At 58.6% G+C, this 26,157-nt stretch overlaps 1 protein-coding gene across 3 annotated transcripts in view; it reads right to left on the bottom strand.

Annotated features, from left to right (window-relative positions):
- Window positions 1–169: 169 nt before the first annotated feature.
- Window positions 170–26,157, bottom strand: part of GNB1L (G protein subunit beta 1 like) — a 44,464-nt gene continuing 18,476 nt past the window's right edge. For all 3 annotated transcript variants that reach the window (XM_060170418.1, XM_060170419.1, XM_060170420.1), the window contains 6 exons: window positions 20,953–21,086; window positions 20,457–20,582; window positions 16,411–16,573; window positions 13,327–13,425; window positions 9,906–10,121; window positions 170–687 (listed from right to left, as the gene is read on the bottom strand). In XM_060170418.1, coding sequence (XP_060026401.1) covers window positions 436–687; window positions 9,906–10,121; window positions 13,327–13,425; window positions 16,411–16,573; window positions 20,457–20,582; window positions 20,953–21,077 — 981 coding nt within the window. In that variant the 5' untranslated portion in view covers window positions 21,078–21,086 and the 3' untranslated portion in view covers window positions 170–435. The remainder of the gene's footprint in view (window positions 688–9,905; window positions 10,122–13,326; window positions 13,426–16,410; window positions 16,574–20,456; window positions 20,583–20,952; window positions 21,087–26,157) is intronic.

Genomic DNA, 26,157 nt, shown 5'->3' with positions numbered 1-26,157 from the left:
GCTCCTGGCCGTCTGCAGTGTGAGGAGCCCAGGACCCGGGGCCCACACTTGGCGTCCCTGCTGGACGGACCAGCCACCCTGCCCAGTGGAGGCTCTGAGGACAGACAGCTCTGGGCTCTGATCACCTGGGGAAGCAGGGGGTCACCTGGGAGAATTCGTACCTCAAGCCTGCAGGTTTGCAAACAAGTTTATTATCAGGCACCCCCAGGTCGGCCTCTTGCCTGGGTCGCTGGTGCCCAGTGTCTGGCCTGGTTATGCTTTAAATGGCAATCGCCGTGGCACAGACGCTGTGCTTCATGAAAGGGAGCAGGTCCCATGCAGGAAGGAGGCCCAAATGACCGGCTCTTCCCATGACCAGTGGGGCCCGTGGCCCATGGCCTCCGACCCCTTGCACCACCTTCCCGCTATCCAAGTGTCCTGACAAGGAGCCACGAGTCACGTGCACGGGTAGAGAGACCAGACACTGATGCGCTGATCCCCAGACCCTGTGGCCAGCAAGCCGTCGTCAGCGAAGGCCACACAGTGCACGGTGGCACTGTGGAAGGCCAGCACGGCCAGCGGCTTCATCGTCCGCCAGTGAAACACACGGACGCGATGGTCCCAGCCCGCGGTGGCCAGAATCTTACGGTCTGGCCGAATCTTGACGTCGGCGATCCCGGGGTTGGTGAGCACGTGAGTCCCACGCACCTGTGATCAGAGCGGCAGGGAGAACCGTTAGGTGGCTTCTTAGACCTGCCTCCACGCCTCCTCCTCTACCAGGACGCCCCTGTCAGGAACAGGGAGCCAAGCGCTCCTGCCAACTTACTGCCACCTCCTGGAGCCAGCACAGGCGACCTCTGCCCTTGGCCAGACCCTCGGGTTGAGACAGGACAGGCCTCAGTGGACTGCGGCCTGGGCCCCTCCCCAAGGAAATACTGCCCCCCAGCCTCCAAGCAGCACTGCCCACTGGACGGCAGCAAGGTCAGTGGGTCCTCTCTCGCGAAAACTCACTGCACCCAAAGCAGAAGGAGCAGAAGGAACGCAAACCCCACCTACAGCAAAGCCGGGGGAAGGGCAGCCCTGCGTGGCATGTAAGGGGGAAGGCTGCCCGGGGCTGGATGTGCAGCCATTGTGGGGCCATCTGGGAGCTCTGCCCCACGTTGACAACACACACTTGGCCATCGTCGTGATGACCCAAATGGCCACGTCCTTCCGCCCATCCTGTCTTGGCCCAGCCCTGGGCACCAGGAGTCCTTGCTGCCCCGGGGTCGCTGGTGTGCCCACAGCAGCTCCCCTTTCTCTGCAAATTCACCTCCTGTTGGGCCAGAGCAGCCTCAGGGAGAGTCATTCGTTTTTCAAAGACAACACAGGGAAAAGGAGGAAAGAAACTCAAGCAACCAGACACTCACCAGGCACTTTTGCAAATCAGCAAAACAGAACTGCATGAAGCAATGATCTCCATAAAACAAGAACCAGGAGAGCAAACCCAGAGGAGGGAGCCTGATCCACAGGCACCGAGAGAAGCAAACACTGCAGAAGCGAGGGGAATTGGAAGAGACAGCAAAGGCAGGTGTGACCCAACCTGGGGACAGAGGCATGGCCACTGGAGAAACAGCAGATGTGGAAGGCCGCGCAGCTGCTCTGACCTTTGCCGTTTAGAAAATCTGTTCTTGCTTCTAGAAACTGAAGTCTTAGGATCCACAGAGAGCCTACAGGGTGGTCACAGGAAGATGCGCTTGATAACGTCACTGGACGCAAAGCTGATTAGTCCTTTTGTCAGGCAAAAGGATCAAGTCAACCATGAGGGCAGAATGGCCCATGGCCACATCTGGGCCAGGTCTGGGCCAGACAGTGGGGTGACGCCTGCGAAGCTGGGAGGGGAGGCCTGAGAATTTTATATCCAGCCAAACTGTCGCTCAGGTATGAGAACAACAGACGAGCATTTGTGAACATGTAAGAACCCAGGGGATGCGTCCCATCAGCTCTTCCTGGAGAACTAGGAGATTAAGTCCAGTCTCTCAGGAGAAAACAGGGGAACGGCAGCAAGTGGCCTGGCAGAGAGTAGGGAACGTAGTCCCCTGCAGGATTAGGCCTGAGACAATACAGGGATCAAGGCTACAGAACCGGTTGTGTAACTAACAGAAATACAGGACGGCAGCAAAAGAGACGGGTGTGAAGTTCACTGATCTGCTCATCTTTGTCATCTGGGTCGAAGATACAACAGTCAGCCTCATTCTGTGGAGATTATCTGACACCCACTGAGGTGCTGACAGAACAACCTCACTTCCTCTCCCCACCCAGGTGTAATCGTTTCCTAATATTTGCCCTGTATTTCTCTGAAAAGGAATAAAAATATACTCAACAGACTTTGGACTGGATTCCAAAGTTAAAGCCAAATGTGTGCTGTGAACGTGAGAGACACCAAAAGAATGACTGGCCAAGAAACCCCGGGAGCCAGCAGACGAGAGAGTCAGGGCCCACCCTGGGGACCAGGGAGCACTCGGACAGCCTGTGCCCACACTTGACAACAACAGAGTGTGTACAGTTCACAACGAGAAGCCGCGAATGTCTGCTCAGCAGACAAACAGACACCCTTCATGAAGCTGGGACTACAGGAGGTGGTTGTGATGGGCAGCTGGTGCCAGACCACTCCGCGTGCTGCCAACAACCACCAACTGGACAAAAGACACTGCGTGACTGCGTCCAGGCACCAACACCGGTGGGAAGGGCAGCTGACAGGGGAGCCTCCCAGAGGCCCAGTAGCTCTCTGCTCGCGGAATGTCTGGCCGCAAAGTCCAGGCGGAGCACAGCGGCCACGTGAAGCCAAGGAGGTGATCAGAGGGTGGGGCCGCTGGAACCCGTGGGGTGAGGCAGCAGCATAGAGGGGGCTGGGGGAGGGACTGCAGGCCATGTGGGTCCCACGAGTCCTTGTGAGGGCTGGGCTGTGCCCACTCAGGGCACCACACAAGGTTAGCCGGCCAGTGGCTGCTGCAGGGTTAAAGGGAACGAATACAAGAGATCAACAGTGACCTTGGACCCAGCAGCCGAGGGTGACATCTGTGTGTCCACACAAGACCAGATGAGACCCCGCGTGGCCGCGCTGCAGGGTAGGCATCACGCCCTGGTTGGGCCTACTCTGGCCAACCATGATGAAGCTGGAAACCAAGCCCCACAAGTGCGAAGGGGAGGTACAGTTTGGAAGGTGAGTCCCATGCATTACAGGAGCCTGGGATGACCCTAGGCCCCACATACTGCCTGACGGAGTGGAAGCCAAGCCCATGGTGCAGGTGAACAGCCGCAGGGCTGAGAGTGATTGCTCTGCAAAGTAAGAGAATCCAGTCTCCATCTCCATCAGTACAATGTCTGGCACAGACAAAAATTACTAGACACCCAAAGGAGTAGGAAAAAAAGCAGTTAATGGAAACCAGCCCAGAACGGCACAGGTGTGGAACATATCAGACAAAGACTTTAAAGCAATATTTAAATATATTCCAAAAAATGAAAGAAAATGCAAATAATTACCAAAAAATTGTCTTGATGAGTGAACAGGTAGGATCTATTAGCAGAGAAATGGAAATTCAGAACCAACTCAGAACAGCCAACACTCTGTGAAGGTGAAGAGCAAAGCGGGAGGAGCAACTTCACAACTTGCTGTGAAGCTACAGGAATCAAGACCATGGATGTTGGTGGAAGAAGAGACAAACGGATCAGTGGAACAGAAAAAAGAGCCCAGAAATGGACCCCCATAAACACGTGACCTTTGACACAGGAGCAAAGTAGCCTTTTCAACAAACGGTGCTGGAACAACTGGACGTCCACATGAGAAGAAACGAATCCAGACACAGACCTGCCACCTTCACAAAAATCAACTCAAAATAGACCAAAGACCTAAATGTAAATTACAAAACTGTAAAACTCCTAGATGACGACAGGAGAAAACCTAGGTGACCTTGTATTTAGATACAACACCAGAGCATAATCCATAAAGGAAACAATTGATAACCTGACTTCACTAAAATTAGAAACTTCTGCTCTGTAAAGACACTGTTGAAAGAATAAGAAGACAAGCCAAAGACTAAGGGAAAGTATCGGCAAAGACACATCTGATAACGGGCTGTTACCCAAAATACACAAGAACTCTTAAGAAAATGAGCAACCCAATTTAAAAATGGGCAAAAAGCCTGAACAGACACCTCAGCACAGAAGATACACAGATGGCAACTAAGCATGTGAAAAGATGCTCCACATCGTATGTCATTAGAGAAATGCAAATGACAACAAACAGACACCACTGCACATCTGGACACATATCATTATACATTCGTCCAAACCCATAAGATGTACATCACCAGAAGTGACCCCTGATGTGAACCAAGGGCTCTGGGTGATGATGAGGTGTCAGTGTAGTTCCATCGATTGTAACAAATGTCCCACTTGTTGCGGGGGGATGTCGATAGTGGGGGGGCTGGGGGTATATGGGAAATCTCTGTACCTTCCTCTCAATTTTGCTGTGAACCTAAAACTGCTCTAAAAATAGAGTCTTTTGTTAAAAAAAAAAAGGCACAGTAATAGAAAATGTAGAACTGAAAAGCTAATAACTGACGTGAAAAATGTGTAGGACAGGCTTAACAGCAGATTGGAAATTATTATTATTATTTTTTGCGGTACGCGGGCCTCTCACTGTTGTGGCCTCTCCCGTTGTGGAGCACAGGCTCCGGACGCGCAGGCTCAGCAGCCATGGCTCACGGGCCCAGCCACTCCGTGGCACGTGGTATCCTCCTGGACCGGGGCATGAACCCGTGTCCCCTGCATCGGCAGGCGGACTCTCAACCACTGTGCCACCATGGAAGCCGGAAATTATTATTTTTTAAAAGTCTGTAAACTAGGGGACATTATCAATGGACATTATCTGACCTGAAGAAGAGAGAAAACTGACCAGAGCCTCGAGGGCCATGGGACAATGTCTCTCAGGGAGCCCAGACCCCTGAAAACCACAGATAAAAAGAACGTCTTGGGAGCGGCCGAGGAGAAGCCCCACGAGGTGACCAGGAGTGAGGACCAGACGCCACGAGTCCCCAGCAGACGGGGGTCACCGGAGACCACGTGTCTTCAAAGCACACGAAGGAAGCCAACCAAGTGCTCCAGAGAAAAGGCAGAGGTTGTCGCAAAGCATGAAAAAGCAGAGCCCCATTAGAGGGCCCGACAAGACGGCCAGGCAGCGCACACAGGACAAAACAGAACCCGTGCAATGAGGTCGTGTGCGCGGCTGGCCCACGAGGGGGACGCCTGTGTGTGAAGGGAGGCTGAAGGTGAAAGATGGAAAAAAGCTACAGAAGGAAGTAGCAGCCAGAAGACACCTGGCCTGAGCCATGTGAAGCGCTGCTGAAATGGGCTTTCAGGCAAAAATCCTTCCCAGAGATAACAAGAGTTCAACCCCCCAGGAAGATTCAAAATGCAGACTAAGAACACACAGGACCCAGGAAAGTCACCAAGATGGACCCAGCAAAAGCACCCCCCAGAGGCCGGGGCAGGCATGGCTTTCGACCCACGTGGCCCACATGAACCACACGGCTGCCTGAGGGGCAGGCGCAGCTGGGTGGTGGGCAGCAGAAATACCTCTTTCCCAGCACGGGGGCCACGGGAACCTACTGGCATTTCAGGGAGCTGCTATCACTCAGAACTAGTTCTCCAACCACAAATGGATCAAGTTAGAAGCCTAGAAATAAAAAATAACTGGGGAAAGAATCAAACATTTGGAAACATAAAAACTCTGATCAGCTCCGCAGTCAGAGAACAAAGAAAAATCGGGCGCCCGGAAGTGAGTGTGATGAATCCCGGTCAGAGCTGCACATCGAGCCTGGAGGACTCAGGGGAGGAAGAGAAAGGTAGACGGGAAATGGGGAAAAGATGTTTAAAGAAAACAAACGTAAGCCTGATCAGGAATGGACAGGACAGTCCTGCAGATAAAACAGGGATGCAATCACAAACAACTGAAAAAGGTCAGTGCAGCCAGCACATGGGCAGTGCCCCTGCGGCGACCCATCCAGCCCCTACACGCACGCCTGCCCTGCCTTCCTGCGGCCTCTGTCCAGTGCCCAGGCCCATAATGTCCCGGGCCCCTTCTCCGTCCATGGCGAACAGCAGCATCCCCGCATGTCCCGCGCTCTCTGCCACTCCAGTGCTCTTGTCCAGAGGAATCCAGGCTCAGTGCCTCCTGTCTGTGCTGCACACAAGCAGCCATAACCCACTCACTGGGTGGGTGCCCAGCACGGCCCTCACCCCCACCGCCCCCTCCCTTGGAAGCTGGTGCAGCCATGCCCGCATGAGAAGGCAAAGCCCACACGTGTGCCCGCAGCAGGGGTGCGTCAGCCTGAGCCCCAACTCACGGGCAAGGACAAGGTGACTCACAGCCCCCGACTCTTCCTCTCCCAGGAACTCCGCCCTGGGCTCGGAGCAGTGGGTGCGCCGGAACCCACTCGGGGCCCTGCTTCAAGGTGGATTTGTTAACAACGGGGATGTTTCCCAGGGAGTAAAGGGCTCCCCAAATCTGCTGTCTGCTGGTGGAGCCGGGAGCCCAGGTGGTGGCCGGGAAGTGGCAGAGCAGCCTGAGCAGTGGTCTTTGTGCGGCTGGCTGCGAGTCGGGTGCGGAGCGGAGCGCATCCATGCCAGTGTTGCCATCTGGGAGGGGCTGAGATGCCCAGGACGGCCCAGGGGAAAGGGGACAGGAGTGATGCGCCCCCACCCTCGCAGCCCCTCCTGGAAGCTCAGAATCAAGGCACAAGGCCCTTTCAGTGGGGACCTGGACTGGAAGAGACCAGTCCTATCGGGGCCCACAGCACCCATGTATGGTCAAGGCGGCCGGAGCCCCGCCCATGGTGTCCCGAGATATGTGTGTGTGGGGGTGGGGATGGTGTTGTGCCCATAGCTCCTCAGCTCGGGGCCCCATGGTCTCCCTTGCACCAGCCCAAGTGTCACCAGCTGCTGACACTTTAGAGGGAAGCCCCCGGCAGGGCTGGGGAGCAGGCGGGCAACAGCCACGCAGCAGGGAGGAGGGGACGCCTGGCCGACCAGCCGTGGGCGTGATGGGGGGGAGTGGTCGTCTGACTCCAGCCTGGGTTGGCTGGGGTGGGGGCCTAGTTATTACTTCAGGGCCTAGAAATACCGCTGGCCGTAAATCAGCCCCTGCTTCAAGGCCGTGGACCCTGCCCCAAGTGTGGGAGGGAGGGCAGGTCTGTACACCACCTGTGTCTGACGACAGCCAAGGCCCAGACCCCGGGCTCGAGGGGAGCAGAGCGAGCAGCCCCTACAGGTGGGTGAGCGTCCAACGTCCTGTCCTAGAGAGGGTGGCCGAAGGCTCCAGTTACCGCCGCGGCCTCTGGCCAAGCCCGTCTCGGACCAGGACCCTCCAGGAAGGATCCCGGCCACCAGTGGCTCTCGCAGCACATGACCTCAGGTGCCAGGAATGCGCGCGCAGCACGGCCCCATCTGGTTCCCATTACCCTCACTCCACGCAGGAGCCCCATCTGCGCCTCTGCAGCGCCCGCCCGCCCACCCGCCCGGGGAGATTGATTTGGGCTCATTAGAGCTGCTGCCGCGAGGTAAGGCACATCTTTGCCCACGTGGCTTCACAGCCAGCGCCTCAGGGCCAGTTGCGGCACCGAGGGCCCAGGGAGAGGTGCCTGCGGACACCGCGACGCTGAGGCCCTCGAGGCCCTGACACTTCCTCCTTGAGGCCTGCGTTCCAGGACCTGAAGGTGTCTGGGCCTCTGGGGACATGGATGTCTCCAGCGAGGCCACAGTGGGCAGTCGGAGGGAGGAGCGGCGCCTCCTAGGATGCATGCTAAGAGAGGCCCTGGCCGCGGCACAGCCTCCACCAACCTCCCGGCTGGCCTGGCCTCCCTATGCTCTGACTTTCCAATTCATATGCACAGTGAACCTCCAGCTCTGAGCTGGAACATGCCCCATAAATTTAAGTCTGAAGTTCCTGCAGCTGTTTCTCCAACAGGCCAGGGGAGACCAGGCCGACCTGGGCCAGGACGGCAGGAGGGGCCTCTTCCCAGGTCCTGGGGGCAGGGCCTGGGGGCACCGCAGTCAGTGGGGCCCTCAGGAGAGCCACCTGGGTCTCTAGGCATTTGCAAAGTTGGGCTGAAGTTGAAGCCACAGCAGGACAGAGCACTGGACCTCATGGGGGTGGGGGTCGCTGCCTGGTTCCCACCAGGCAGGAGCAGAGGAGGGTGTGGGGGGAACCCCGATGCCCACCTGGCCAGGCTCTGTGTCCTTGACAGCTCAGAACATGAAGACCCAGCACCACGTGGCTCCGCCCCATTTCTAAAGATGAGCACCATGGTGACTTCCACTCCCACCACCCACATCCAGGACTTCAAGGCCTTGGAGATGCTGCCTCTGGAATGGAGGCTGGAGAAGCTCCACCCCCACAGCCGGCCCCAGCCCCGTGGGGAGGCCTGTTTGACCCCATCCTGCAGGGCCTCTGTGGACTCCCTGGGACACCGGACAGGAAGACGGACGGGAAGCTGCTTTACTGCAAGTCAGGCGAGCGTGGCACAGGCTGGTCTGCAGTGGGGGGGGGGGCGTGGGGGGCAGGAGGTGATGCCAAGGACGTTGGAACACCTGCCTTGTCCTCATGTGTCACATGACCCCTCCCTCCCTCTCCCTCCCCCCTCCCCGGGACTCCACAGGGCTGCTCGCCCCTCAGGACCCTTCCCAGACCCTGCAGCCATGGCCACTCGCTCTGGTTCTAGCTTGGTCCTCCCATGGACTGTGCTTTTTAGGAAGTTAGAGCGGTCCCTCCAGCTGCCGCATGGAAGATCTCCCTGCTGAGTCCGCCCTTGGCCCCTAGCTCCTGCCCAGGACCCCTCACCCACCCCTGATAGCCCTGCCCCTCGCTATCCTGCACCCAGGGCACAGCAATGTCCGCTGGGCATGGCAGTCTCTCCCGATTTTCACCCATGCCTGCCCTCTCCCACCCACCCAAGTGCACAGAGCCTCTTCCCTGGCTGTGGGGGCCCCGGGCTGCTGGGCAAGGCCTCCCATCTGGGGAGGGCCCGAGAGATGCCCTCTTCCTGCGGTCTCCCGTCTGCAGGGAAGCCTGGACCACGCAGCCCCTGTAGAGGGCATAGCCACAGGCCCTGTCCTCCAGAGCTCCAGGAGGTGGGATACACGGCTCCCCACTGGGGCCCCACTCCCCCACCAGACCTGGGCTCACAGAGCCGGCCGTGGTCAGGTCTCAGCCTTCTGAGGCTTCCTGGCTAATGGGGGCGCCCCCGCCCAGAAGCCAGTGTGCACTCAGGCCACCCTCAGGGGGCTGACAGGCACAGGGCACACCCAGCACCTCACTCCCCAGGACCTCACCCGTCTGAGGCCTGGCCAGGAGGCTCCCCTCCCGGCCAACTCTATCCCCCCCTCCCAACAGGGCTGAGCACTGGGCACCCAGATGTGGCCCCGAAGGGCCCCCAGCCACGTGGTGGGAAGCCACTGAGCCGTTACGGCCCTCCCACTGCCCCCGGGCAGCTTGCAGACAGCCACAGGGGCCTCACTAAGGGATTTCTCCATGTAGCGTTTGGGGTTTTTTCTTTTTTTTTTTTCTTTTTGATTGATCAGTTCCTTACTGACCAAATTCCTCTGAGTTTTGCAAACGGGCTTGCACAATCCTGGATTCTACATGCCTTTCCTCTAGATGGACGAGACGTGACCGCTATTAGCCAAGGTCTGAGGGAAACCCAAACCCTGTGAATGGCTCACGAGCGCCAGCCCCTCTACTGCCGCCCGCCAGGCCCGCCCGCGCCGGGTCCGATGATTAATTAACTGCGGACCTGCCACAAGTCCTCTTCATGCCTAAATATTGTTCCAGCCCATCAGACTGTTGGCGCAGAGCAGGATAAATGACACCTCGGGCCTGGCCCACTGACCTGCAGGGCCTGCTGCTCATCCAGGCTCCAGACGGCCAGCGCCTTCTCCGCAGAGCCTGAGACGCCCCTGGCCTCCTGGGAGTCGAAGTCCAGACCCATGACGGGCTCCGTGTGGCAGGAGACGCGGCTGCACACTTTCCGTGAGGAGACGTCCCACAGGGCCACTGAGCCGTCCTCGTAGCCAGCCAGGAGGAGAGGGCGGGGACTGGAGTCAGCCTGCGGGGACAGCTCGCTGTCAGCTGGGGGATGCTCGGGGGTCCCGGGCCTTCTGGAGGAGAAGGAGCTTGAGATAGGCCGCCTTCCCCACTGAGCCCTAGGGGGTCTGCACACCCCCAGGGGGCCGACACCCAGACTGGGGCCAGTGCGGGCTGGGTGGGGTGCCTGCCGTCGGGGTCTGGGACACTGGCTGGTCCTCCCACTCCTTCCCACCGGCCAAGACGTGCGGCCACCCCTGGGCGGGGCCGGCCACCTGTCTAGAACTGCCGGCCAAAGAAAATCTCGAGCTCCGTCTCAATGAAAAATGAACCTTCTGTACTTTGTCAACGTCGCCGCGGAAGCCCCCCAACCGTCAAGGCTGCAGAGTCAGCGCCTTGCCGGCCGAGCCGCGTGATGGATGAGGGCGTGGGTCAGAGGGCTGTGCAGCCGCCTGCAGGGGAGCATGGGGACCCTGGGTCGGCCTGGCACCGACTGAGAGTGGCCGCCCCGTGCTTGGTGCCCAGTCCCGGGACTGCCGCCAGGACCCAGCACCGTTGCTCTCCACTGAGCTCCCAGGGCTCAGAAACGACCAAGCGCCCCCTGCCAGCGGAGGATTTCCCGAGGCCAGGAGCTCAGCCGGCGGCCCTCAAACCCTGGATGGCCAGCGGTGAGCACAGGGCCTGGGGGCCGCCAGCAAGGCTGCCTCCAGGGTCGCCTGCAGCTCCAATGGGGACCCGCTGCTGGCAGGCAAGGCTGGTGCTGAGCCGCGTGCCTAGGCGTGGCCGACAGCACCCAGGCGGGCCCTCCTGGCCCACCTGCTGGAGCTCGCTGCCCACCCAGAGGGGCTCCATGCCCAGGTGTTGCACACCGCGAGTGTCTAACATGAGTGGACGCTAGCTACGTCCTGAACCCCAGGAAGCAGAGCTCGCTGTGCTTGGTGTGAGGGGTATGTCTCAGGGCCCCACAGAGTGAGGGGAGCCAGGGGAGCCCCGTACAGACCAGCTCTGGGATCTGGAGGACGCCTCCCACAAGCCCTTTTTTCTGATGATAACATGTGCTCCCAAAAACAAGCAGCAAGGAGGAGTCCAAGAAAGCAGCTGTGAGGAACTTGCCGGGGCCCCCTTGGGTCCATCCCCCTTGGGGCACTGATGTGTCCTCCCACCAGCTTCCCACCGCACTGCCTGGCCCAGCCTGCTCCCCAGCCCCCACCCCGCATGTTCCTCCTGCATCCAGGGTTCCCCCACTGCCTATGGTCTGGGAGCTCTGAGTGCCTCGGCTGGAGCGGGGGCTGCACACCACTGAGCCCCCTGTGCAGGCATACAGGGCGGCCAGGGCAGGAGCCAGACCAGCCACAGGGCCCCGTGCCAGGCTCTGTCCCTGCACTGAGGCCCCTCCACCTTCTCTCCTAGCACACAGGGTCCCTGCGGCCCCCCAGGATAGACCCTGCAGGCGGGTCAGGGCTCTGGGGCCTCAGTCCTCTGGCGACCATGCCCTTGGTGCCAGGCTGACTTCTGCTCACTCTGCGTTCCCGTCCCCACCCCAGGTGTGCCAGCCCGAGGCACCCCCCAGCACCTCGAGGTTCCCCGGGGAGCCCTTAGCTGGGGGCGTGGGGGGGACACTGGAGGACCTGCTCTGAGGGTTGGTGTGGACAACCTCTGACCTCCTACATGACAATCATCCTAATAACACAAGCCATCCACTCTCAGGAGCAAAACAAGAAATCTCTGAATGTTTCAGAAAGGAATCCCACATTGGGCCACTCTGCCACACTCAGATCAATAAGCTATAACCTGGACCTCCAGGCTTGGCGAGGAATAAAGGGACATTTCAAATCAGCATAGTCTTTTCTTAACAGGATGCTTTGCGCTGGATCTGTATCAACTAACACAACTCGATTTGTCCTTCTGTCAACCACGTCAATTACCTTGACAAGTTTGTACATCCCATTTCTGCACATTTTTCTGATGGAATTCTTACACAATTAGGCAATGACAGCATCTCCAGGGAGGGAGGGTGAGCGGATGCAGTCCCGTCCCGCCCGGGGCCTGTGAGCACCAGGCCACCTCCACAGCCTCTGCTGCCCCTCCAGGCGCCCCCCCACCCTGCCTGCTGGCACCAGCAGCTTTGCCATCCAGGTGAGTCTCAAAGCCCCCACTTCCTCACGCCCCTCCCCCATGGGCTTCTCTCAGTTCAGAGATGGCAGGGACACCAACTGCAAGACAGGGCAGGGCCCTGGAGGGACAAGAGCTGGGCCCAGGGACCCTGCGGGCACACAGACACCTCCAAACCATGCGAGCCTGGCCGGGTTCGTATGGAGAGTCACAGCAGGGGCAGGAACGGCCTCCCCCTGGTCCCAGGCAGCCCGGGGCGGCTCTGAGGAGGCACAGGTGAGCTGCTCGGAGCTGAAAAACAGGCCCCAGGCAGCGGTCCGGGACAGCCCTGGTCAGTGACCTGCTCCCCACGGCTTCTGCAGCTGTAAAGACGCTGCCGAGACTCTTTCCACATGAATGCACCGGACCATCTGCTCTGCTGCCCCCAGGAGTAGACGCCCATTTTGAGCTGGTGCTGACCGCTGGGGGTGGGAAGCTGCCCCTCTGGTCAGGAGGGTCCCTCCCAGGCCTCGCGCTCAGCCCCAGAGCCAGAACCCATCCTGCAGGGACTCAGGCCTGTGACTCCGCTGCCCCCCGGCTTCTGCCGCAGCCTCAGGAGATGCCTCCAGACCCTCTCTAATCAGAGAGAACAGCCAAGAAAGAAGGAAATGGCGTGGATCAGAAATTCCAAGTGTGGCCGCAGGGAAAGCCAGCACATTAAGCCCACTCCAGCCTCAACAAGGCAAAGAAGTAACAAAAATTAATCCTGGCGACGCAGGGGCCGTGCAGGCTTGCAGGGTTAGTCAGCACCCCCTCCCGGCCCCACGCCAGGCCGTGCCGGTGAGCAGACCAGAGGGGAGCATGTGGCTCCCCCAGGAGGGGGTCGCTGTCTCCCACACCGCCCTGCGAAGACGAGGACGAGTCCGGCATCCCCAAAGGGTCTGTAGGCGTCCTCGCAGCAGGAGGGCTGGAGGGCTGGGGACACCAAGGCTGAGGAGGACGCTGTGCACACGCCTCCCAGGGGCCAGTGCCCGTAGGTGATGAGGAACCAAGTCTCTAATGGGCATGATTCACACCTGGCGGGCGTGGCCGGCAGGTGTGGTCGGTGGGCGTGGCTGGCGGGCGCTGGGCCTTACCTGCCAGAGCTGCAGGCACATGGGCATGCCCAGCCTGGCCTGTGCCTCAGGCTTCAGGGAGCACACTGACGTCTTGGACGGCATCTCCAGAATCTGAACCTGACAGTAAGAAAACAAGCTGAGTTGGGCCAGAGCCAAGTCAAGTCTGTGCTGCACAAACAGGAGACTCTTGAGGCCTCAGCCCGGCCACTGTGGGCCTGTCTGCGCCTTCGGGAACCCAGGCCGTGCCTCCCGCATTGACCCACGGGCTCCTGGGCTCGGGGACTGCCGGGCTGTGTGGAATGCACGCGTCACTCGTGAGTGACTGGCAGGTCCCTCAAGCGGTGTCACTGCCCTGCAGCTACCTCAGGCCTCCTCTGCGTTGACCTCTTGGCCAAGCAGGCGGCCTGGCCCACGGCGCTGACTCAGCTCACTCGGCCTCCCGCCCTCCTCCTGGCACTCCTTCCCTGTCGGGCCCCACACGTGGATGACCCTGAGCCCTCCAGGACTGTCGCATGGCACCCAGACCTGCACACCTGGGGCCCCAGCGCCTGCTCCTCCACCGTGTACGGCCTGTGCTCAGTGTCGCCTGACGCTGACACAGCCCCTCCTGCTCCTGGCTGGGTGACATGTCCCCACCTGGTGGCTCCAGCCACCCTCCTGGGGACACTCCACCAACAACAGTGTGTGCACCGCAGAGCTGCAAGGCACCCCTCGTCGACACGGGGCAGCCCCAGGTTTGCAGATGAGGAGTCTGAGGTCCAGACGTGATGGGGCATCGAGGGGACAGAACCTACACCTGCTGGTCCACTTCTGACACCTGGGGCACAGAACCCCCAGGAGGAAACCCCAGGGTGAACTCAAGGTGTAAATACACAGTGTGGAACGGGTGTAGCCCTGCTGCTGCTCTCACTAACGCACGTGCACATGCGTGTACACACATGCCCACACACATGCACACACAGCCCCCTCCGCCGGTATCACATTGCCTGCAGGGCCAGCACCTACCCCAGACACCTCGTTCTCACTGCCCCAAAGAGACGGAAAAGGACCTAAGTGACGTGAGCGTCATCCCGCCATGAATTAGAGGCTGCTAAAAGGAGTTCCTGTAGCACCCACGAAGCTCAGGGGAAGCTCCAGCAAAATGAAGGAGGTACAGGAGGATGCGGTGGCATGGAGTGTGGCCCAGAAGTGACCGAGCAAACGAAAGAGGAGGGGGCCTTGGAGCCCTTCTGTCCTCCGAAGTCAGCGGGAGGGAGGCAGGGGTGGGGACTGGCTGGGCCTCAGGCACCCAAGCCCGTCCCGGCCAAGGCGGGGGACCTAGAAGGTCAAGGAACGTGGTGCTGGGGGCTGGATGCCTGCCTTCCTATTTCTGCTCCGATGCCAGTTTCCTAAAACGTCACTACGTCAGGAGGACAAGCTGCTGGGCGATGGGGGAGCGGGGTCCAGGGTCAGAGAGGGATGCCCCCACCCCTGATCTGGGGGCTCAGGAAGACCCCTCTGGTGGCAGTGAGGAGAGACGCGAGGGCGGGGGGATCGGGCAGAGGTGAGTGGCCCAGAGTGAGGGCGACACCAGGGCAGCCCAGGCCTGGGCTAGGCGCCATGAGAGGGGACACAGTGCTGGCATCCAGAACAAGTGCCCCTTGGTCCTTGTGGTCCCAGGAGGGGCTCTGCACTCTGCCGGGGCCTTCCTCACACCGGGATGCTTCCACCTGGCATTCAAGGGAAAGTTTTGTTTCCAGAAGGAAAAATGTTTGGTTCGGGCAAGTGTGGCCACCCAGACGGCCGGGCCTGGCTCTGTCTGGGCACAGGCCAGTGGTGCTGATTCCAGGTGGGAACATGGAAAACAGCCCTTTTCCCAGGATATGCAAGGTTCCCAGACCTGTGGCTCCCGGGCAGGGGGGTGGTGGTGTACCAGAAGCTGGGGAGCTGGAGAGAAGCAGAGGGGACGAGCAGTCTTGGGCCAGGCTGGCGGGGGAAGCGGAAGGCAACCTCAGCGGAAGTGTGGTCCGGCCCCCACCACTGAGGAGGCTCGGCGCCACCCGGCTGCTGCCACCAGGAGAAAGCAGAGCCCTCTCTTTTCACGTTAATAAAACTTTTAACAGGTTTTTGGCAAACTGGCAAGAAAATCGCATGTAGCTCCTAATTGGTGACTTAAACGCCATCATGAACAAATAGATGCCTGTTCCTGCCTCATTATTTATGAGCTGAATCTGCTTTAAGACTCACGACTCCTCTTGGGTGGAGGCCAAACTTCCCGGGTGCAAGGCTTGCGTCCCTGCCCAGCCCCGCCCGCCGCATAGGCCCTCAGGGCAGCAGGGGACACGGGAAGGACGGGACGTGGGCGGTAGGCAGGGGCCTCCCTCCCCCTGCACATGTACCCCAGGCCCACGCCCACTCTCGGCGCCCCCAGGCCCCCACCCACCAGGCCATCCCGCTGCACTTGGGGCTCCTTCCCCCACTGCCTCCAGCACCCCAATCCCCCTGCCCTCGGCGCTCCCCGCCGGCACCCCGTCCTGGGCTCTGCTTCCCCTGGGGATTCTGCCTCTTCTGTCCCTGGGGTGTGAACACCACTGTCCAGACTGACCAGTCCCTGCCACAGATCACTGCTGGACACTCAGCCTGAACTCCATCTGACAGTGACCTTGGGGCTCCATCCCACCCACTGCCCCCAGGAGCCCTGTCCTCTGACGGGCCCCGCTCATCTGTGACTGCGATTGCCACCCTGGTGCCAGCCCTTACACCCTGTGTCTCAGTCCTGCCCAAGACCTCTCACGCCAATGCCCAGTTCTGACCCCAAAAGGCCGCCCTCCCCTGCTGTCCTGACTCTGAGGCCTACCTCGACCTCATGGGGTCTGCCTGGGGCTTCCCTCCATGCCTGCCTGCTCCCAAGGCCCCTGACAGCCTCGGGCCCTGACCTTGTCCATCCCGTGCTGCTCCTGGCTGGGTGCCAGGGCCTCCCAGAGACCTTGGGCCACTTCGGGCCCCTTTCCCAACCCCTAGCGCCAGGGCCACCTCAGGTGACCAGGCCAAGGCTGGCCTGAGGAGCCGCTCGGGGCACAGTATTCCTGCAGCCAGGGGCCAAGGGTGAATGGGCTCACTCACCTCATCGCTGCCTCTCCCCGGCACAGCCAGCAACCAGCGCTGCAGGCCCCCAGCCAGCACAGAGCCCCTGCAGAAGCCCACGCTCTCCAAGAGCACGGAGTCCACGACAGCGTTCCTGCCCTCCGCCAGGTCCCACACGCACAGCTTCAGGTCGCGGCCCTGGCTGCCAAAATAAGAGGAGACGGGCCGTGACCCTCCCGGGTGAGGACAAATGTCAGTGTGTTGTGGGTAGAATGAAATTCTAACCCAAGAATAAAAGAAATCTCCACGAGCTCAGACCCATGAGTGAACACATATATACACAGGGAGGAGAATTCCCATTAAACAGAAGAGTTCCAGTGAAAGTAGAATGCTATAAAAGGAGGAGAAACCCTCCCCGTGAGATCATCCCAGGCACAGCTGTGGGGGCAGAGCCCCTGGGCGGACGCTGAGGATGGAGGGACGGGGTATCTGCAGCCCTGAGGCTCACTATCCACTGCGCGGCTCTAACACTCACCAGAAATGCTCCTCGCTGGGCCTCAGGACTCATTTCCTAGGAGCCTAGGAGGCAGAGGGAACGGTCCCTGCTGGTGGGACACCGTGGACACACTCCCCAGGTGGATGAGCCCCACAGATGTTCCAGACCCCCGACAAGGGGATGAGAAGGGTTTCCTCCCAAAAGCCCACCTCCCCAGTCTGACCCCAAGAAACCCCGGAGCTGAGCCGACGTGAGGGTCACCCCACAGAACCGCCCTCCCATCCTCCTCCCAAGGGGTGAGGTCCAGACAAACAAGGGAAGAAGCAGCAGCATAGGCCAGTGGGGACGAAGGGGACAGGACAGTGGGCCAGTCCTGGAGCTGTGGAAGGGGACAGGAGGGCACGCGGGGCCCGGAATCTACCTGCACCATTGGGAGACCTCGGTGCTGCGTGGATGGATGCCCCCCAGGTAGACCCAGGGCACCCGATCCTGATCCAGACCCCAGCTCTGCCTGGAGAACCGCTGGTGTTGGCAGGATGTGCCTGGACCCTGGGGAGCAGGAGTCATTCGGCCTGAAGCGGCAGCGACGCGGGAGAGAGAGAACGTGAGGCCTCTCGACACCGTGTCTGAGTGGAGCTCAGGAGAGAAGCAGCAGTGGGAACCGTGCTCTCACACAGAGGCGCCGGCCAAGGGCACCCACACAGGGAGGGAGGGCTGTCCTGTATCTGAGGAACCCCCAGAACAGTGGCTCCTGCTTCCTTCGCCTGGACCCCTAACTGCTAACGCTGTACACGCGCCCAGCTGCGCCGCCACCTCCACGCTTTCCCCCACAGCGAGGGACCCTGGCACAGCCCATGTGGGTCAGTGCCAGTCACGGAGAGGCGAGCTCGGGGCCCCGGGACAAACACTGGGCTGGTCAGCGCTCACCAGGCCCTTGGACTGGACGGGCCACGCCTTTCCCTGTCCCTTGTGTGTGTGCGTGTCATCCCCAGGGTGACATTTCCATGTTTGGGGAGGACAGCAAGGGGATGACACTGCACATCAGGCCGACTGCCCACCCTGATCACCTGGACAGAGGCGCCCGCCAGGTGTGTTCACTCAAAGCCCCTCCCCCTGCCGTGGGCACTTCTGGGAAAGACACTGTGACATCCGCCACCCTGGCCTCAGATGACCCAGCGCCTCCACCCACAGTGGTGCTGCCCGTCAGCCCTGCAGACGGTCATCTTCCACGTCCACAAGGCACACCCACCAGACAGCGGGCTCTCGCCTCTTATCTCCCCTCCTCCCATCAGTCTGGACTCACACATTCCTGTGTTACTGATGGGTCATCACCCAGAGTTCTCATTGATTCTTGTGCCCTAACCATCCCAGACTGGCCAGTGGGAGCCCCTTCAAGGACACTGGTGGCCTCTGAGCAGCCCCACTGCTGGATCCGGGGGCCCCCAGCACCGGGAGGCCCGGTGGGAGTCTTCTCAAGCCTCATCCACAACAGCTCCAAGTGGACAACCCAGATCTCCACCGACACAGAAAGGTGAGGAATCTGGGTACACACGTCCAGAGGAATAAGACAGAAAGTCCCACACAACACACTGCAGCCGTGCACACCCTGGCGGGTCTCGCAAACACAGAATCAGACACAAAGGAAGCTGCTCCATGTCGCTCCATTTAGGTTAAAAGAAAAAAAACATAAAATGAGTCTATGCTTTTTGGAGATGCATATTCAGACGGTAAAGCAAGAATGAGGTGGAGGGGCTGCCTCCTGAGGATGAGGATAGGCCGCTGGGCGGGCGTGGGGCGGGCAGTGGCTGCCCAGGTGTCCACCCATGACAAAATGGTCTGAAACTCGTCTTATGCACCTTCCTGTAAGTACATCACGCCTCCCAATAAAGGAAGAAGGAAACAAGCCCACCCAGGCAGCTGTAGAGGCACAGGTGCATCCTCAGGGGTACAGGTGTGGCTGGGGTGTCTGCAGAGCCCTGGCTCCCAGCTTTGTCCTCTGGCCCCTTGACATGAAAGGGCACCTTCCCCCTCAAGGGCCACTTTGGAGGCTTGACTTCCAAACACAGCTGGGCCCCGGCCTCTAGTGCAGCATCCAAGCACCTGCGTGGTCTGCGCCTGCCTAGGCGGGGGGCCCCCACAGCGCCATCCATCATGCACATGAGCAGGGTGCCCCTGGAGTTGCCACCCCGCACAGCACCAGCCAGCTCTCCAAGGGGTGGAACTCCCGGCCTGAGGCTCCCCAAGGCCAGCCCAAGGTGCGCAGAGGAGCATGAGGTCCAGAAGGGCTTACACCTCGGCTCAAACCTCAGGAGGAAGTTTCCAGCAGCCTTGTGGGGTCTTCAGACACAGCATCCACTCTAATCATCAGGGAAAGAGCAAAGCCACGTGAGAGCCCTGCAGTGAGGGGTGCGTCTGGGCAACTGGGCAGGGAAGGAGCGAGGCGCTGAGATGGATGGACAAGCACACACGCCCAGGGTATGGCCTCCAGGACTCCTGGGGCCTCAGCCACCTGCAGGGAGTGGGAGCGGCTTCAGTCCCACACAAAAGTGCTTTGAAGCCACTGGGAGCCCAAGAGGCCTTGTTTAATGGGGACTGGGCTCCACGGTGCCCAGGTGTCCAAGCTCCAAGTCTGGAGCAGGAGAGCAGGACCATCTGGGAGTTCTGGGGCAGAGGGCGCCGGGGAAAGCCCTCTTTGACTTGGCAGATTTCTGACGGGGGTGGGAGAGCTGGGACCCCTGTACAGGGGCAGATGTCAGGGCCGCCCCAGATAGCAGTCGCTCTGGCTGCCAGGTGGCCCCCGCTCCCTCCTGTCCGTGCCCTTCCCTCACCATCCCCCTCTCCAGGGGAAGGAGGGAAGCCCCCTGACTTACTCCCTCACCCACCAGCGCCCTCTTGCTGCCTCCTGGCCCACCTCCCACCTGGGGTCCCAGCCCGTCACCTCCACAGGACCCTCCCTCACTGCTACCCAGCCCCCAGACTCCCCAGTCCCGGCCCACCATGGTGTCAACACATGCAATCTCCTCTGCCAGGGGGCCAGACCCCTCGCTCTGCCATCTCCCACCCACCCACGCTGGCAGCCCAGAGTTCCACGACCCTGGCACCTGCACGGCCTCCCAGTCCCCCCTGGGGCAGCCGCACTGGGCAGGGAGTGGGGCCCCATCAGCCTGGGTGAGCTTTAGGTTCAGCTCTGTGCCACCCTGGCGACCAGTCCTTCCTGCCTCGCAGGAAGGTGGCTCCATGGCCAGGGAGAAGGCTGCGCTGCAGAGCGGCTATGAGGACACCAGGGCCCGCGACTTGCAGGAGGGAAGTGGAGGCTCCTCCAAGTACTGGCCCCCAACCCTCGCCCTGGGGGCCCCAGCAGGCCAGGGTGAGCTCGGACAGAGCCGTCCTAAGCGTCCATCGGGCTCTTCTCAATGGGCACCCGCCCGGAAGGCCCACACACCCGGGCTGCGCTGCCCTAGACAAGTCACCCGGTTCTGCCATTGTTGGGGCCGTTCTGGCAGCTGGGGGAGGCCTTCAGGGCCTCCCCTGGAAAGCTCACGGAACCCCCCCGAAGGCCACAACCTGGCTCACTGCCACCAAGACTCACCTGAGGAGCTGGGGCCCCTGGGGCAGTGTCTGCAGCCAGGTCACACACTGGCCCCCATGGCCATCCAGGGTGGCGACCACCCTCCGTGTCTGCAGGCTCCAGATGTGCACCAGCCCACGAAGGGACCTGTTCAGAGAAGCTCCAGTCAGGCTCGGGCATGGGGGGGAGCGGGCTGGACACCACGCAGCTGGTGGGTCAGGAGCTCCAGCCAGCAGCTCCCAGCTCAGGGGACAGCTCTGAACACATAACCAGGGGACACGTGCTCCTCTTACAGGGAGGGTGGCAGGGCCCTGGAGCCTCTTCTCTGGAGAGGTGGGGAGGCCGCCACTGACAGTGCCAGCTGCCTGGCGCCTCTAACGGAGACCATGTCCCTGCGTCCTCCACGGGGGAGGCCCGAGGGGACAGCGCGTCGAGGGCTCTGAAAGGGCGAGTGCCTGGGTGATGGGCAGCCTGAGCCCCTTACCCCCCGACTTCACCCTGGGCCGGGGGTACTCACCCTGAGAGGAGCAGCGGGCGCCCCTGCCCCTGGGCTCCTTCGCAGAAATGCAGTGTGTGCACCGCCGACTGGGCGCCTCGGAGGACAAACTGGGGGTCTGGTGGTGGGAGCGGTGGGGCTGCCATGCTTGTCACCTGGGGACCGAGGAAGGGCGTGAATGACTCACCTGTCCTCCTTCGGGAAGGCACCGGAGCATCCCTGGATGCTGCCCACCCCGGCACCCTCTGTCCCAACAGGTACTGTCCCCAGGCAAGGGCAGCAGTGCCCACACCCCCCACCAACTTGGGCAGGGTCCTCCTCGTCCCAGCTGTCCACACACTGGGAGCACTCGTCCTGCCCTCTGCCCAGGCCTCGCTCCAGCTTCTCCCTCAGGGGGCCCTCCCCAACGAGCCCTCCCAGCCAAGTCAGAGGTGTATGGGGTCCACGGTCTTCGTCACATGGGCTGCAAACACGGCCCGCCGGGTCCCGGTCCTGCTCATCACAACCTCCAACTGTTACAGCCACCCAAGGAACCGTCCGGTGAGCTGCTCTAGGCCTCCCAGGCTCAGGTTCGAAGTGTTCCAGAGCCTGCACGCTGCCACCAAGGGGCAGAAGGGCCGGCACAGGTGTGTGTGTGGGCAAGGGGCGGGGCCCAGTTACCCAGCCACTCCCCTGGAGGGCTGCTCTCAGAGGACAGACCCTTCCTCAAATCACTGGTCCTGTGTGTAAGGCCTGCTAGGCCCACCCACCCCAAAGGAGAAGCTGCCAGGGCCCCCCCGAGCCCACCCCAACCACGCCACCCCAATTTCACAAGCAGCCAGGGCCACGTATGTCTGCCCGCAGGCCCTGGGCCGGGCCGAGGGTGTAGAGGGGACGGCTAGGAGCGGACCCCCCGGGAGCTGCGGCAGCTGGGGGGGGCCTCTCCTGCTGGGCTCTGGGACAGCCCCCACCCAGCCTGCACACAGCAAGGGGAAGGCGCCCACACAGTTGCCAGAGGGGGGAAGTGAAAGGGCCGGAGTGGGCCTTCGGGAAGGGGCTCCGGGGACAGAGGGACAGGCCACCCCTGCACAGGCTCCCACCGTGCAGCCCCCCAACACACACACACACACACGTGCTCACACAGGCGCTCACGCGCACACACACGCGCGCGCGCACACACACACACACACACACACACACACACGCAGCACGGTGGGCCTGGGCAGCGCCAGCAGAAACCCAGCCCACACCTGCCACCTGCCTGCGGCCTGACGGGCGTTTCCACAACCTCACCGCACCAGGCTAGCTCCCAGGTGATGAAATCAAGTCCTCCTCCACTGTTTTCCCCGGACGTAGGGAATAAACCCGTCAAGTTGTTACAACAGCCGGACGCTCAGGCCAAGACGAAGCCTCGGCAATTAAGGGCTCCATCATTTCAAGCAATTAAAGTAAACACTTTATTTGAAAACTAATTAATTCTAGCTACATATTTTTCCCATGACAATACTCTATGATGACTTGATTTATGACGTCTAATTATTCTTTATTAATCTAATTGAGAATAATCGTATTATCCTATCTCCTGGCACCAGGCCGCCCGGAGCGGTGAGCACGATGGCCGCCCACCGGCCTTGCCCCCCGCTGGCCTTGCCCCCACCTCCACTGGCCTGTCATTCTCCCCCCACCCAGAGGGCAAAGGAGCCTGAAACTTAATCCATGGAGCACAACTTTGGGTTCTGCAAGACACATTCCTTTAAAAATTAAAAAGAGAGACAGTCTGACAGCCTTTCCACCATTGCTACAAATGCCCCCAGAGCCCCCCAGGCCCGGCCCACAGACGGAGGACAGCCGCAGGGTTACTCCTGTGGAGGGGGGACCCGGCCTCCCCACTACCCTGGTGTGGGAGCACAGTGCAGCGTGGGCAGGGCCACAGAGCCTGCAGCTGGCCCTGCCCTAGGGCACCTGCTGCCCTAGGGACCTGGAGTCCCAGGTCCATGAGGGACAAAGTTTGAGCCCTCTGGAGGTGGGTAATCTCGAAGGAGTATCCCCTACAGATGAGGTCCCCGGGGCCATGGGCTCAAGTGTTAGGCTGAACCAGAACCAAAGCTGTGCTCGGAGATTCTAGAACGTCACCGCCCTCAGCTCTCAGCTCCAAATCACACCACCTTGGGGCCCCCCAACTGCAGGCCGTGCATCTCTCAGAAGGACCCCTTCAACCCAGGCCTCAGTGAATTCACAGGAAAAACCCTAAGAAATGCCGGCTCCCAGCCAACACTCGTAAAAGCAGACAAGGAGGCCCAGCCCTGCGAGGACCAGGAGCACCAGGAACCGCAGGCGCAGACCTGGACCCGAGCAGAGCGTTCAGGTCTGTGAAATATAACGCTTCACGGCTTTAAAGAAATAAAAAGATGGAACTGAATGTACAAGCAGAGAGCATCACCTCTCAGATCCGGAAAATGACCCGACTGGGGAAAAGCTATTGGGAGCAGGAGATCTGCTGTGCCTACAGGTCGTTTATGAATCACAGAGGAAATGCTCCTTCATGAGGGGACACCGGGCTGTCACCACTGGCACTGTCCTTGAAGCGGGCCACCCGCAGTAAACAGCCTGCATCACTCATCTCCCGAGGGCCCATCGCCGTCCACCTATGCCAGCAACGTTCGGGAACCTCCAGACATACCCACCAGGGGCCCAGACAGGACACCCAGCTCAGACTCATGGCAAAGGTCAAGGTCAAGAGAAACAGGGAGAGAAACAGCAGGGTGACTCTTCTAAATTCAGAGACTAAAGAGCATGTCGACCAAATGCAACGTGTGAACCTTGATTAGATCCTGATCAGAAACAGGGGCCACAACTGGGGGAATCTGAATACAGGCTGCAGATAATATAGAATTAATATTGCTAAGTTTCTTGGGGAAAACAATGGTATTTTATGTAGAAGAGTATCCTTATTCCTAGGATACAGTATTTTAGGGATGAAATGTTATGTCTGCAATCTGTTTTCAAACGTTTCAGAAAAAAAACCCTCGACCTGTGTCTAGCTACATACAAGTACACAGGCAGAGAAGTAAAGCAAATGTGGCAAAATGCCCGCCATCGGTGAACACAAGTGCTCACTACTCCACACTTGCCACAAACCCACACAGGACTTGTATCCAGAATAGATAAAGACACAGATCAATAACATAAAGAAGCAAACACCAAACGTTAAATGAGCAAAAGACTTGAACAGATGTTTCACAAGAAACATAAATACCCAACAAACATAGGAAGAGATGTTTAACCTAATTAATAATCTTGGAAATGCCTGTTCAACCTTAGCGTGAAATAACTGCACTCCTAGCAGATTAGCCAAAAATTAAACAGCCTGGCAAATGCTGACCAAGATGTGGGGCAACTGGAGCTGTGTACCACATTGGAGGGGCCTATGTGGAACCAATCACCGTGGAAAACGATCAGGGACCACCTGGCACGCCCTATGACCCAGCAACCCCACACTTAAACACCCTAAAGAAACTTGCACACTTGCACACAAAGACTTGTACAAGAGCGTTCATAGCAGTATTGTGCATAATAATAAAAACCAGAAACAACCCAGATAACCATCAGCTGCAGAATGGGATGCTTCTGGCACATTCATATGACAGAATACTCCACAGAACTGAAATGAATAAACTCCAGTGTCACACAGAAGAAGTTCAAAATCATGATTTTCTTCGAAAGACATTAAGGAAGTAAAAAATGAGGCTAGAAACAAGGATAAAATAGTTGCAACATATATCTGATAAAGGACTCATACTCAGAATATGTGTCAATAAGAGAAACAAGTTAAAGTGATTCCAAAAGGCTGAAATTAAAGATAGACAAAGGTATGTCAGGCAAACGGAAACAGTAAGAAAATAGGAGTTGAAACACTGACATCAAAGTTTAATTCTAGGGACTTCCCTGGTGGTGCAGTGGTTAAGAATCCATGTGCCAATAGAGGGGACACAGGTTCGAGCCCTGGTCTGGGAAGATCTCACATGCCACGGAGCAACTAAGCTCGTGCACCACAACTACTGAAGCCCGCCCGCCTACAGCCTGTGCTCCGCAACAAGAGAAGCCACCGCAATGAGAAGCCCGCGCGCTGCAACAAAGAGTAGCCCCCACTCGCCGCAACTGGAGAAAGCCCACGTGCAGCAACAAAGACCCAACATAGCCCAAAATAAATAAATTAATTAATTTAAAAAAAAGTTTAATTCTAGCCAAAAAGCATCAGATTTGACAAAGCCAGACACTTTCTAATACTAAGCTGCGGTTCACAATGAATGTATGAACATCTATGTACTAAGTAACAGAAACAACACCTTTATAAAGCACAAACTACAGGAGATGCAAAGAGGCACAGAAAAAAACTCACTAGTAATTGGAGAATGTAATATACTACCGTCAGTACAAGTCAGACCAAGTGACAAAATAAGTAAGGAGACAGAGACTCAACAAGGTAAACAGTATGGAACTGTAGGGAACTCCACACTCTGACAACAGACACTATACCTTCTCCTCAAGGGCACATGAATGCATTCTCTGTGATCAAATACTGCGTCACAATTGAAACATCAGTAAGTTCCGCAAAGAAGAAATATTAACATTATAAACAATATTCTATGATCACAGTGCAATTAAACCAAAAAATTAACAAAATAAAAACCAAAAAGATCTTTCCAACTAAAAATTTTTTAAAATTTATTAAATGATTTCTAGGTAAAAGGGGAAATACTTAAACCACAAATTTTTTAAAATGGCTAAACAACATTACATACCAAGATTCATCAGATATATTTAAAGCTTTGGTCAGAAGAAAAATAGAGATTGATATCACTTATCATACAAAAATAGCAAATAAAATATTAGCAAACAAAATACAACATCAAATTAAGAACGTAATACATGCTGACCAAGTGGAATTTATCCTAGAATGCAAAGTTGGTTCAATTAGGAAATCCATTAATGTTATACATCATATTAATAGATTTATAAAGAAAAAGCATATGATTATCTCCATAGATGCTGATAAAGCCTCTGACAACATTCAATACCCATTTTTTTTTTTTTTTTTGCGGTACGCAGGCCTCTCACTGTTGTGGCCTTTCCCGTTGCGGAGCACAGGCTCTGGACGCACAGGCTCAGCGGCCATGGCTCACGGGCCCAGCCGTTCCGCGGCATGTGGGATCTTCCCGGACCGGGGCACAAACCCGTGTCCCCTGC

Source organism: Lagenorhynchus albirostris, chromosome 14 (genome assembly GCF_949774975.1).
Source record: "Lagenorhynchus albirostris chromosome 14, mLagAlb1.1, whole genome shotgun sequence".
Lineage (NCBI taxonomy): Eukaryota > Metazoa > Chordata > Mammalia > Artiodactyla > Delphinidae > Lagenorhynchus > Lagenorhynchus albirostris.
The sequence above is the reverse complement of the archived record's forward strand: the minus strand, read 5'-3'. Positions and strand labels throughout refer to the sequence as shown.